The following is a 13630-nucleotide window of genomic DNA, read 5'->3' as shown; positions in this document are numbered from 1 at the left end:
CCAGCAGTCATCATAGCGCCTGTCCTCAAGGGGGCGGTGAAATAAGGCCGTCAACGCCATTCAACATCTATCGTTAGCAGTTCGAAAATGGCGGCACGAAAGCGAAGTATAGTCTGGTCATTTTTCCAAGCTGAGGATGACAGGAGAGTATTGTGTCTTCTCTGTATGAAGACTGTTTTGTATTTTGGTCACACGACGAATATGCTTCGCCATCTAAGAACGAAACACCCATCTGACTTTTCCTCGTTGGACAAAAGGAAACCCGCGACAGATGCAGCATCCAAACGTAACGACAGTAGTTGTGTGGAAGGTATAAAGAGTTAAATGATTGTATGCAGTATTTATGGCAGTGTACACTACCGTGAAGCGTCTAACCGGTGAGGGGAACTTTGATGAAAGATCATATATGCGTCTGTTTATTAGCCCCCCTCCAGTTTTGGCCTGCTGCGTATGTGACTATATTTCACCAGATTTTAGTCTTTAATGAGCAAGTACAGCGAGGCTTTGCCGCTAAAATCGGCGACTGTTGTTATTATGCGTTTCAGTGTCGACTCATCAGTGAGAATTGGTTCTTTTCACAGAGTCTTTATAAAAAGCGACGAAAAGATCCATTCCACAGTTGTGTAGATGGATGTCTCAAAGCCGCCATGTTGTTTTCAAACAATTGTATATTGCGCCACACGATGTTTTAATGGCAATGTTGCATATCTGATGGAGAGTCAAACTATTTTCAGTGGTTTGAGCCGTTTCGATTTGACTCGTTCAGTTAAACGAGTGGATCTTTTGAATCGGGTCACTGATTTGGATCAGTAGTACATGGTGCTCGAAATACAAACCCGCCCACTCCCACTGAGTATACACTAAAAGAAAAACGAATAGTATATAGTCTATCTATATAAACTAATAGCGATACATTCGGTGTACTTTCACTAAATTCTATACGATCCATGTAAGTATTTTATTTCATTTGAAGAGCTATATAACGTAACTACGTTATGTTGTCACGTGACGTGATACACTGGCTGTCACATACCCGGATTGCCGCTGTATTTATAATAAACTCTTGGCTGCTTTATCCAAGTTTATTATGGTGTTGTGGCTGAAACATCGTTAACTCTTTTTTTTTTTTTAGTCTTTTTTTTGCAAATGTCATACATCTGTACGATCTGACACTTTGACGTATACTTTTTTATGATTTTTATTTCTGTTTATCATGGTCTGTTTATTATTTTGAGGTGCAAAAGATTTTATACAATCCACAATAAGATAAAATGTTTCTTAACTTCTTACAATGATAAAGAACTGCAAGACAAACATTCTAATTTGACGTCTCGGTTGAGAAGAAAAAGATCATGTCAAACTTTTAGTACGAGTATGTTACAGTTAAAGTGAAAAATTCCCCATGTTTTGCTCACTCTCAAGGTATCCTAGGTGAATGTGACTTTCATATATATATAAAATAATGCAGTCGGAGTTATATGACCATGTATCCTTTTACTTCCCCAAAAATTGCATACATCGATCAAAGAATAGCTCGACACGGCTGCATGGTCTTAACAAAGGTCTTCTGGAACGAATCAATGTGTTTGTTTAAGAGAAATATCCATATTGACAACGCTAGTAACCATGCTTGTTTTTCCGACTGCATTATTCTTTAAGAAGAAATTCACATTCACTAAGGATGCTTTGAGGGTGAGTTAAACATGGGGAGATTTTGAATTTTGAAGTATCAATTTAAGCTAATGTGCTTCAAAACAATGTCAAAATTTAGTTAATATACTGTTCTTGAGTTCATGAACTCCTTTGTAAAATGTTTTTATTTCTTTGTTAAATATTCTTTGCCAATGACGCCCATGTTTTCTTTTTTCGGGTTCAAGTTACAGTATTGATGGATGAGCAGCAGGTAGAGGTGGAGTCTGTGGGAGAAGACGGTGAAATGGATGGGGCTATCAGAGGCATCCTCCGTGCTGCAGCAGGAGAGGGGACAGCTGAAGGAGAGGGGCCTGATGAAGAGGGTGAGGCACCTGCTGATGATGGGGTAGTTAAAGACACACAAGCAGATGACACTCCCCCGCTAATACCTGGGACACGTAAGTGGAGCTCAGTGTGGGTACATTATCGGAAGCTTGGCCAGGAGCCAAGAGCCATGTGCTTACTCTGTACGGAGAAAATACAGCACCGGAGTAGTACCAGTAATCTTATCAGACATCTACAACATAAGCATCCCACCGAGTTTGCACAGCTTGAGGACAACTCACAAAAACGACCTAACAAGCGTAAATCTGAAAATCCAGGCACCTGTCCCTCCAATCAGTTAAGTGGGACCCCTACAAGGCCTCAGATTGGATCACCAAGGCATGATGTCCGTACAAACAGCAGTACCAGCCTGGAAAAATATCCAGGTACACATTGGTTTTAAATGTTAAATTCTATCTTTCTTTACTGGTAATATGTATATGTGGCAGTAATTCTGTGCCTTTGCATGTATTTGTGTATTAAATAACTAAAATACCTGCTTTATCTTAGGTACTAAGTGGTCTGAGGGAGTACGTATATTGGAGCGAGAACGGGAGCTGACAGAGGCTTTAAGGCGTGTCCAGCAGGAGGAGGGCCGGAGCATACAACTGCAGAGAGAGTTACTACAGCAGTTTCGTGAAATGGATGCAGAGCGGAGAGCACTTCAAAATCAGAAATGTGAACAAGAGCTGGAGCATGCACGATTGCGAAAGGAACGGGAAGAGATTCAGAAGGAGAAGGATGATCTCCAGAAAGAAAGGGAAGAGATGCAGAGGGAGAGGGATGAGTTACGCAGGGAGAAGGAGGAGCTGGAGAAACAGAAACAGGAAATGGACTCCTGGAAAAGTGCTCATGCACAGGGACAGACCCCTGGATTTTACAATTGTTGATATACCTCTGTATGTCAGTTGCTCAAGGAAACAAGATTTCCTTTTTATGGAAATATTTTTTTCTTGCTATTTGTTTTCTTTTAACCCGATTTATTTGGATTGGGCAAATGGGACTGTGGGAGTAGGGAAGATGACAGGGATGTTATTTTATTGTTTTATTTTGTTAAACTGAATGAAAATTTACCCTAATCTTCTAGGATTTCCAACACACATACAAACACATGCATGCAAATTATAGATTACCAACAGGTAAATCATAGATTAGAGTCATCATGAGAAGGCCAGTCTACCCACATATTGTATATATAAGTGTTAATGTAAACAAGCTTGATTGTTCCAGAGTGGACCAGTGTGTGAATGTATTCTAGTGTTTTTGTACATTTCTGCACTGGGAATAAACAGAAAACAGTCGGCAAACTTAATTTCTCAGTCATTTACTATGAACATTTAGTTATTTATGCACCAGAGTTTGTTGTAACATGGTTTCACTTTTTGGACCAGGTGAAATAATTTACAATGCTGACAATAAATTACAGAAAGAGTATTCTAAAGACATACTGATAGAAGCAATGCAAATTTGAGGCATTTTTGCTATAAAAAAGAAATGTAGGTAGTGCTAGGTAGGGACAGGAGGTATAGGATTTTTTTTACATAGTGTAATGAATGAAGAAAATTAACATTTTACATTATTATAACAATTATACAGCCTTAAAATAAATATTTTATTGTTTATTGGAACAAAGTAAAGTAACATTAAATTTTGAATTCTTTTTGGTTGGTTTCGTCTACTGGGAATACAACTTTTTAGTTTGCTCTGCTACTATAAACCTTTCTTTTTGTGGTTGAAAATCGTTTTACTGCTAGTTGTGAAAATACAACTTAAAAATAAACTGACTGAACGACAGACATTAAGTAACATTACACATGTCTTTACTTTATTGACACTAACCTTATTAAAAAATAAATGTTTGGTAGCAATTCTGAGCCAACTTGAACTCATAAATTAAGTTAAAATTAGTACACTGCAAATTGAATTGTAGGCACTCTTTTGAGTTTAAGCAGAATAAAAAGAACCAGTGATTCCACAACTGTTCCTCTTGCAAAAACTGAAATTGTAACGTGTTTTAATGAATGTGTTTGATCTCATGCAAGTGGAGCTGTGCTGAAGAATCAGTGTTTTACATTGAAGTACCAACTCTTAAAGACAACACGAGTGGCTGCCCCAAAGAAGATATCCATGCAGCCCGGAGACTTGAGAGTGAGGAGCTTTTTCCACAAGTAGGCTGGATTTTCAAAAGTTAAATGAGGATGGCTGGAAGTTAAGACCATGAAAAAAATATTCAATATTAAATTTTCATCATAGTTCAAAATTTTGTTTTCTTCACAATTTGTTAAAATCCATCAAATGAATATGCAATAAAAAGTTTTTTTTAAACTGCAACATAAATGTCTTTTCGTTGTTTACTAAATAATTATTCCTTGTACCATTGAATTGTGATGCCCTTTCATGTGAGTTAGGTTTAGGATTTGGGCTGGGGTTAGTCTTGCATTTTTATGGGAAAATATACTGACACCAACTGTGGATCATGAACATGTACTACCACACATTAAATAAAACAAAATCCTCTGTAGGTTTGTACACCCTACTTGCAGTTAAAGAGCCAATGTAGAGCCAACTGCCAACGTTAAGCCTTGAATGGATTCAATTTCCTGCAGGATGTATTCAGTAGGCCTCCAGGTGTAGTGGTTAGTGCCTTAGGTTTGTCATGGGCAGGTTTTTGGTTTGAGGCCTGCCTCAATCTTCTGTTTTTTTACCTGAACAAAGGTGAACGCTTAGCCTTAAATTCAATTTCCAGCAGGCTGCATCCCGTAGGAATCTTGGTGTAGTGGTAAGTGCTTTGGGTTTGTCGTGGGCAGGGTTTTAGTTTGAGGCCTGCCTCCCTTTTCTCATTGAACACAAGGGAACCATGTCTGACAGCAGCGTTCTTCGTTGTCACAATACTTTCTCCAACTTTTGTTCAAAACTTTAGCGTAAGAAAGCTAAATCTCTGAGAATCTAGTTATTTGTCTTGAATGTCAGCACTGTGAATATGAAACTACGATGAATTGCTATCCCATGGAAAAGGGGGAACGGTATCTGACGAAATCTAAGTCGTCAGATACTGTTCCCCCTGCTTTAACTGTTAACGTTTAGGCTTGAAGGGGTTCAGTTTCAAGGCGGTTGTATGCCGTGTTCTCTTTGACAGACACTATGCAATCTTCCCTTTCACCACGGGTGCAAACATGACGTTTAGATTGCAATTCTAGTTGGCCAAAGGACCAAAAAAGACGACGCGGTTAACTGTTATCTTGACTATGGTTGGCAAAACGAATCTAGGTGCTGGACCAAAGACATTTCAGACACTCGAGAGTAGATGAACTTTGGATTTACACAATTCACATAAATGACCTTTTTTTATTCAAAATTTCGAATTTTGCAGAATAGCGACTAGTTTGCGGGTATGAAAAACCCAGTACTACAACACTAAAATCAACAACTCGTCCTACTTTCGTACTGCCTTTAAAACCTTCTCTGCTCTTCTTTGTCCTCCTGCCCCCTCACCTCAATCCAACTTAACAGCTGATGATTATGCATCTTTCTTCGTAAAGAAAATGACCACCATCAGCAGTCACTTCTCTGGGACGCTGCCTCGTGATCACACCCAAACCCTCGACACATGCTCGTTACCCTCTTTCTCTCTCCTATCTGAAGATGATGTCTTCAAGGTCATGTCTTCTAACCACCCAACTACCTGCCCGCTAGTCCCATCCCAAATCATCTCCTCCAGGCCATCTCTCCTTCAGTTGTCCCATACATGGTACATTTCCCACAGTCTTCAAAGAGGCCCATATTTGGCCTATCCCACTACTGAAGAAACCCACTCTTAATCCTGCACTGTTAGAGAACTAAAGGCCGGTATCACTCCTCCCCTTTATTGCTAAAACTCTTGAACGTGTGGTATGTAACCAGCTCTCATCCTTTCGCACCAAGAACAACCTCCTGGACGGAAACCAGCCAGATTTCAAGAGCGGTCATTCCATTGAGACTGCTCTGCTCTCTGTCATTTAAGCCCTGAGACTAGCAAATGCCACCTCTAACTCATCCATACTTATCCTACTGGATCTATCTGCTGCCTTTGACACCATTAACCACCACATTCTCATATCGACCCCCAAGGCTATGGGTGTCTCTGGAGGGATGCTAGAATGGTTCAGGTCGTACCTCACAGGTAGGTCATTTAGAGCAGCGGTTCTCAATCCAGTAAACATTGAGAAGTAAACATCACTAGATATTCTGCAATAATTCCAGTTTGAAATGAGCGTATATGTTCCATCCAAAGGGCACTAAGCCTGACTATGCAAATCTCAAGATTACGGTTAAATAACCCTTCAAACTTCCTTAGTAGGTTTTGTCTGTGTGAGGACGCTATATTCAATTTAAATCAGGTGTGTTAAACAAGAGAGAGACAAACAATATGCAGAGTGGGGGTCGGTGAGGACCAGGATTGAGAACCACTTATTTACAGTATCCTGGAGAGGTGAGGTCTCTGAGTCCCAACATCTCAACACAGGGGTGCCTCAGGGCTCAGTTCTTGGTCCGTTGCTATTTTCTATATAGATGACATCCCTAGGCTCTGTCATTCGGAAACATGGCTTTCCCTATCAATGCTATGCGATTGATACACAACTCCACCTGTCATTTCAGATTGACGATCCGACTGTTGCTGCATGCATTTCAGCATGCTTAGGCAACATTTCGCTCTGGATGAGCGACCATCACCTGCAGCTGAACCTTGCAAAAACAGCACTGCTTGTCATCCCTGCAGACACAAAGATTCATCACAATTTCTTAATTCAACTGCGCTCATCAAGCATCACATCTTCCAGAACGGCCAGAAACCTGTGAGTGGTTGTTATCATTCATATCAATCCTCACTTCTCATGTCATTGAATTGTAATTCTCTTAAGCTTGTTTTGTATGTTTTTTTGAGGAGGGTGAGCTAAAGTGTCAGACCCTGTCACGGTTAATGGTCCTGAATCAGAAATGTTCATAAAATGTTACGGTTTGTTGAGCATGTGTTTGTGGTTACAGGAATAGTCCACCCAAAATGTTTTAATTCTGTCATGAATTACTCAACCTCAAGAAGTTCCAAACCTGTATTTCTCTTTTCTGTTTTACAGGGTTGGAACAAATTGAGGATGAGTAATTCATGACATAATGTTGATTTTTGGGTGGAGTATCCCTTAAAAGTCACCATGACGCGGAAGCTGCGATGACTTCTTTTCCCGCTGACGTCATGTGATGAAGCATTGTTGTTGAGAGGAAGAAACTTGATTGATCAAAAATACAAGCGCAAATAAAATAAAAAAAATGGTGTGCTCGGATAAATCATTTATAATAATCACTGCAACACTGTGTAAAACACTTCACTTTGAGGTGACAAACCATGTGCTCAGCAAACCGTTTAATTTTATGGACATTTATGGGACAATAAAAACAGCGAGATTTGACGAATGTCCGAATCTCAAACCGCAGCCGCATGCTTTCGCCTTCATTTCAGGCTCTGCGCAAACAAGCTTATTTCTGGGCCTTGTCACTTGCCGTAACACGTAAGCTGCAAAGGATCACGTGATGTGACGACATATGCTGTTGGTTGTGTAGTTGTAACGCTGGGAAATATTGTTCGTAGAACGGCCTCCTTTTGACTGGTGTTCCACCGCAAAGTTTACTGAGACTGATCGGATTTAAGTCGTCCTACAGAATGGTGAATTTTTGTCCTCATTGTGGTTCAAAGCTGCAGCCTGATTTCAAATTTTGCCCTTCGTGTGGTGGGAAGCTCCCAGAAGACCCAACAGAACCTGACACTTTACAAGCATCCGAATTCCTTTCAAACTATGTGCATCATTCTGTAAGCTCCTCAAAAGGTAAGTGCAGTTTTGGGTTTAGGGGGCGTCCTCTCTTTCCCTATCTGACAGCTTCTATAAGGCACTAGCAATACATCTTCCTGGAGTCATTTTATAACTAACTTGGCTCGTTGGTGAAAAGTTTAATAATCATGTCTGTATTATGAATATGGCTGAGAGTCATATTTACATGCACATGCCCAAAACAAGTAAAGTAATGTTTATTGTGTAGTTTTGGTTGGTTTTAAAATAGTTTTGATGTAAGATGACTAAGATCAGAATTTAACTCGAAAACAAAGTGATTATTTCCTCTTTTACAGCATAAAGACTTTAAATCCCACGCTATCTTTTCTCCATGTCTACATGTATGCTTTCTGTGAAGCTTCAGAGGGCTTATAGCTCAAGTGTTTTATATGCACAATACATGTAAAACTATGTAAATGTATAGGCCTCCTTTTGAACCTCTGTTGTTGCTTCATTCATAATGGCAAAAAAATAATCTGTTTTCTTTAGTAGGTGCTGCTGAGGAGGACTCAGGTTCTGCACTGAATCGCCCACCTCTGCGTTCTTCTCGCCGAAAGAGTAGCTTAGCCACACCCATAAACGCTGTAAAATGTACAGGTGAGGTTAAGGTTATTATGTGGTTTCATAATAGATAAAAAGGGTGTGTGTAGACTTGTAAGACATCTTCCAAAATTTACATACAATGTCTTTGACATCTCAAAAGAATATCCTTGTGTGAAATACATAAACTTTGTTACAGAAAAGAAGTCTTTAACATCTCCACAAAAAGAAAAGACGTCTCTCCACAAAAAGAAAAGATGTCCCCTCAAGTTAAAGAACAAGAACAAGAAGAAGCAAAGCAAACCTCGTTACTTGCTCTTCAAACTCCAGGTGAGATGCAAAAAAAATCTTTGTTCTGTTATCTTTTGATATCCAGAGTTTCTAGGTCATAGTAAATTGAAAGAAAATGTACCTTACCACCATAATATTTTAAATCTGTTTAGAAAGATACAGAATCTAAATGGTTGGTATGGCTGTGACCGAAGTATTACTGTATGTGTGTTCTTTCTCCAGATAAGAAGTCTTTGATTTCACTTGGAAAACGTAAGGCTTCTCCCAATGTTAAGGAAGAAGAGACGAAGCAAACTTCTGTTTTATCTCCAAGTCCATGTACGATGAGTTGTATAACTAAAAAAATTGATGTAAAACCACAGTATGTAATATTTTTGCTGTAAAATATCCGAAAACCATTATGCCAATGTTATGTATTTTTTACAATAGCGCAAATGTTTCAGACTATTTAAAATTGCCATTTTAACCAAGGACATGGGCCATGTCCGGGGGTGGTATGTCAATGGCATCATATCTGCGTTACCCTCGGTTTTATCTTTAACTGCCGTAGAAACCATGATGACTTAACCAAATGACCCAAGAATTGTTTGGGACAAGAAGAGAGATAAAACGAGGATCAATATATAGTTTGGCATTTCCTAAATGGAGCAACATTTAAAAAAAAATACTTTACCTCATCCATCAACATGATTTCTCTTTCTCCTCTGATTGATTACCATCAGTAGTGGAGTTAACAGCAGTTGCAATCATTCCATGCTCCTTTACAGCGTCATCATGCTACCCGGCTTTTGTTGTTTTGAATGTGCGCCCTCTAGCGGCAAAAATCTACATGCTGTGGCTTTAACTAGACGTTTTAAACAAAATGGCTGAAGTTATACAGTAGCTTGTTACTACGTTTGATTTCAGCTAAATGCAAATCCAGGAAGCGGGTCAGTACTGTTGAGCCTGTCGAAGAGGGCACAATGGTTTGTGACCAGTCAGGCAATAAATGGAAACTGGTTGAACTTCTGTGGCAAACAGAATTAGACCTGACATATGCAGGTAAGACTATTGAGTCTTGATTAAAATTATTTTTTGACGAGTGCACCCATCCTAAAAAATGTGTTATTGCTACTGAGAAGAATGCAATAAAAATTCAATAAGTTTACTCTCAGTTTCTGTCTTCAAATTTAACCTACATGTAGCGTGCCCGGCGAATAAGCAGACCGACACTTTTAATTGCAAGTACATCTTAAGATTGGTAAGTGGTGCATTGACATAATGTGGTGTACCTCTGTGTGTGCATGGAATGTGTTTCTGATGTTTACAAGTCCTCATCCGCAGGGTGGTAGAGAAGGACACCTGTTCAATGAGCAAAATTTCCACCAGAGAGCAGCCAAAACTGATGCAGGTCAGCTCATATTTAATAGACCATAGTATATATTATTGCAATTTTCAATACAGACTTACGACAACACATGCTTCTATTTTTTTAATAGTGGAGAAATGGGTGAAATTACACAAAATTGACTTCCTTGGGATTCCATCATGTGTGGGTTTTGGTATTCATGAAGCATATAGGTATGTAGGCTTGTGTACGTCTGTTTACTGTGTGCTTATGCATATGTGTGTGTTTGTGTGCGTATAGGTTGTTGCATCAAATCCTCCGATTTTAAACAAGAGCAAGTGCATGCTCTTTAAATAGTTAATTATTCTTTCTTTGTGTATTATTTTTTGTGTATTTAATTATCTAAAGACATACACTTTTGGACTCAAGTCACGCATATAGGGCTGTCATAATTATGAAATTTGGATGACGATTAATTGTCTGTTTTAAAGCTTTGACAATTATAACGATTCATTACAATAAATTCATTAAATGAACAAAAATATTTCCTTAAGAAATGTGAAAATTCTTTAAATAACTAATAACTTGCACGATAGAGTAACCATAACAATATGAGCTATGAGGAAGGAATTATGTGATATAATTGGAATGAGCAAATTATTTAAAGGGACAATTCATCCAAAATGAAAATTCTGTGATCATTTACTCACCCTCAGATTGTTCTGAACCTGCACAAATTTCTTTGTTGTGCTAAACACACAGGAAGATATTTGGAAGAATGTCAGTAACCAAGCAGGTCTCATCCCCTATTGACTATCATAGTAGGGAAAATAAATACTTTGGGAGTCAATGGGGGATAAAATGTGTTTGGTTACTGACATTGTTACAAATATCTTCCTTTGTGTTTAGCAGAACAAAGAAATTGACACAGGTTCGAACAATCTGAGGGTGAGTAAATGATGACCGAAATTTTATTTTTGTGTGAACTATCCCTTTAATAATTGTGACAGCCCTACACGCATAAAACACATAGCTGTAATGGCATTAAATATATAAAAATATATAATGATGATAACTGGTGATACTTTTCTCTGATCCGACTACACTAATTTAATGTGCATGCAAATTTGAAAACCAAAGCATAATCTGCTTTTGGTCTGACTGTGTACACTTCCTTGTAGGTTTTTAGTTTTTCCTAACATGGGACAAACTCTACAGTCAATATTGGATCAAAGGACTGATTCTTTATCTGAGAAAGCTGTTCTCCAGCTTGCACTACGACTAGTAAGTTTAACATTATCACTCATAAATTTGTTGATTTGACTTATAAAATACCATTTTCAGCGACTGCTATTTAACGGTATGCCTTGTATAAGGAATATAATATTTAAGTGTGATTATGTCTTATAGTTGGAGTTACTTGAATTCATCCACGAGAAGGAATATACTCATGCAGACATCCATGCTGGAAATATTTTCATCAACACTGACAGTCATACAGAGGTCATTAAGCGTGTCTTTAGGAACTTGAGGATGCTCCTTTATTTAGGATGAAATATTTAACCTTGTTTTTGTCTTTTTAGGTTTTTTTGTCAGGCTTCGGTTATGCATTTAGATATTCCCCAGGTGGAAAACATGTGGAAGAGCGGCCGGGTAGCCGCACCGCTCACCAGGGTAACGTCAAATTCATCAGCCTGGATTCTCATATGGGGGCTGGTAAGCGTCTCTTCAAATGTCAGTTAATTTACATTACATACATATGTAAGTCTAATTTGCACCTGTGTGGATGTATGGCAGGTCCCTCTAGATGCAGTGATTTGCAGTCTCTTGGTTACTGTATGCTGTGCTGGATGACAGGAACGCTCCCGTGGAGTCACCTCACTCACTCAAGCTCTGCTATTGCTGCAGAGAAGAAGAGGTAACCGAAACACACCACAATCGGGCTTATACTCTACTTGGAGAGCTGTGGTACAGTGAGTGAGCCTCTGATGGATGAACTATGACCAGAGGTGCACATAAGTTTTTCTGTGAGGTTCTCAAGAGAGCACCTAGAGATTCGGTTTGGTGCTCACACTGCACATAGTGTGACAAATTATATTTACCTATTAAAAAAAGTTACATCCAAAGAACAATAAACTAAATAATACAGTGTGATTTAAACTATATTTATATTATTTTAAATTAAACTTAAAATACAATGAAAATGTTTTACTTCTTACATTACTTAATATTAATATTCAACACCAATTTTGAAACCTTGAACGACAACCTATTCGATTTTTTGACAGGTTGCTGGAAGTAAGTTTGCGAGCACACGTGGAAACTTGCGATGCGGAGATAGGATCGAGTATGACATAAAAAATCTGCTGCGTGCAAGTGTCAAGTTTAAACAGCTTGTCCTTTTAGAAAGTTAAAGGAGAGCCGTTTATTTCGACGTACAGCGCAGAGCTGTTCAAATCCAGACATTCACAGAGTCTGCGCGTGCCTCTCTAGGAACGAGAGCAGAACCGATAAAGGCCGAGTTACAAATACTCTGGATTGTCATCATTTAGACCCAGGGTCCGTTTAACACCGGGAACCAACCACATAAGTTTTAGCAGCATTCGGTTCTAACGTAAATCTTATCCAGTAATACATTTAGGCCGTCTAAAACAGTGATTGTTATTGTACTTGTGCATTAAAAGCTTTCAACCATGTCAGTACGCAAATGAGCGGTCTAAACTTATTTACAGAGCGCATTTTTTATTTTGGGTGCGCAAGTGCATCCCTGATTATGACCACCAAACTCTACGTTTTTCCTGTGTTTTTACTGCTCTTAGGACATGAACTTTGTTTGTGTTTTCTCTCTACAGGTATAAATCTGATATTAGTGGACTTGTTAGTTTCTGTTACAAAAAAAGCAAGGCTTCAAGTGAGCATAACATATTTCAATAGTCACATGTATTTATTCATACATATTAACACTGATTGAGTTAACTGGACTTAACATATGGTATGTGCATTTATTACTAGTGCATATGTTCTTAAATTTGTGATTTTTAGGTGCATTAACTGCATACCTGTCTAATGTGATGGCCCTCCAGTATTGTGAGAAACCAGATTACTCCCTTCTGAAAGCTGGGCTACATGAGAGCTTACAAAAGATGGGTGGGACTCTAAAGGAACCATTGGATCTGTAGGTTACAAAGATTCTATACATAAACAGTCCTATATTGACTTTGTATTAATCTAAACTGCTTTGGCTTCTTTGATTCACAGGTGAAACCATAAGGAAGTGGGACTTGGGTGATATTATGCAGAATGTTTATATGAAGTCTTCGAGGGACCTTTTATGTTTTTAAAAACAGTTTTACGGTGATATTTCAATGCAAACTTTACAAATTGTGTGTTTGCCAGTATGCTTTTGTTTTAAATCTTTAATGAAATTACTGTTTAGTTAAAAGTGCGACTGTTCGTTATTTTAAATAAATCTTTACTGGTACATTTTGGATGGCCTCGAATATGTACATTACACAGACAATAACATGGTCACCAAGGTGTTTTTGGCTAAGTTAGTGGTTGTTAATAATAAGATTGCCAGTATTAAAGAGTAAGTAAC

The 13630-nt window shown here is 38.5% G+C and overlaps 2 protein-coding genes across 3 annotated transcripts; both read left to right on the top strand.

Moving 5' to 3' along the window:
• Nucleotides 1-46: 46 nt before the first annotated feature.
• Nucleotides 47-3328, top strand: LOC130420560 (uncharacterized). Its single transcript, XM_056747924.1, has 3 exons — nucleotides 47-310; nucleotides 1878-2402; nucleotides 2527-3328. The coding sequence occupies exons 1-3, from the start codon at nucleotides 88-90 to the stop codon at nucleotides 2904-2906; spliced, it is 1128 nt and encodes a 375-aa protein (XP_056603902.1). The 5' UTR covers nucleotides 47-87; the 3' UTR covers nucleotides 2907-3328.
• Nucleotides 3329-7535: 4207 nt separating this feature from the next.
• vrk3 (VRK serine/threonine kinase 3) lies at nucleotides 7536-13517 on the top strand. Of its 2 annotated transcripts, none has more exons than XM_056747910.1 (15): nucleotides 7536-7871; nucleotides 8367-8471; nucleotides 8614-8744; nucleotides 8928-9023; nucleotides 9612-9746; nucleotides 9890-9945; nucleotides 10029-10095; nucleotides 10184-10265; nucleotides 11214-11316; nucleotides 11443-11535; nucleotides 11616-11748; nucleotides 11830-11950; nucleotides 12885-12943; nucleotides 13075-13207; nucleotides 13291-13517. In XM_056747910.1, the coding sequence occupies exons 2-15, from the start codon at nucleotides 8464-8466 to the stop codon at nucleotides 13292-13294; spliced, it is 1221 nt and encodes a 406-aa protein (XP_056603888.1). In that variant the 5' UTR covers nucleotides 7536-7871; nucleotides 8367-8463; the 3' UTR covers nucleotides 13295-13517. The 2 variants fall into 2 exon arrangements, with proteins under 2 accessions (XP_056603888.1, XP_056603878.1); XM_056747900.1 differs by having other exon boundaries at nucleotides 7537-7871; nucleotides 8364-8471.
• Nucleotides 13518-13630: the final 113 nt, after the last annotated feature.

This window comes from Triplophysa dalaica, chromosome 1 (assembly GCF_015846415.1).
Source record: "Triplophysa dalaica isolate WHDGS20190420 chromosome 1, ASM1584641v1, whole genome shotgun sequence".
NCBI lineage: Eukaryota > Metazoa > Chordata > Actinopteri > Cypriniformes > Nemacheilidae > Triplophysa > Triplophysa dalaica.
This window is presented reverse-complemented; position numbering and strand designations above follow the sequence as displayed.

What these genes read in the sequence shown, in the direction of transcription:
- LOC130420560 (XM_056747924.1), top strand. Translation starts at nt 88, where the DNA reads ATGGCGGCACGAAAGCGAAGTATAGTCTGGTCATTTTTCCAAGCTGAG. An exon ending in CGACAGTAGTTGTGTGGAAG is followed by an intron (nt 311 to 1,877) that starts GTATAAAGAGTT and finishes TTCGGGTTCAAG; the next exon opens with TTACAGTATTGATGGATGAG. An exon ending in CAGCCTGGAAAAATATCCAG is followed by an intron (nt 2,403 to 2,526) that starts GTACACATTGGT and finishes GCTTTATCTTAG; the next exon opens with GTACTAAGTGGTCTGAGGGA.
- vrk3 (XM_056747910.1), top strand. An exon ending in TCCAGCTTGCACTACGACTA is followed by an intron (nt 11,317 to 11,442) that starts GTAAGTTTAACA and finishes TATGTCTTATAG; the next exon opens with TTGGAGTTACTTGAATTCAT. An exon ending in ACACTGACAGTCATACAGAG is followed by an intron (nt 11,536 to 11,615) that starts GTCATTAAGCGT and finishes TTGTCTTTTTAG; the next exon opens with GTTTTTTTGTCAGGCTTCGG.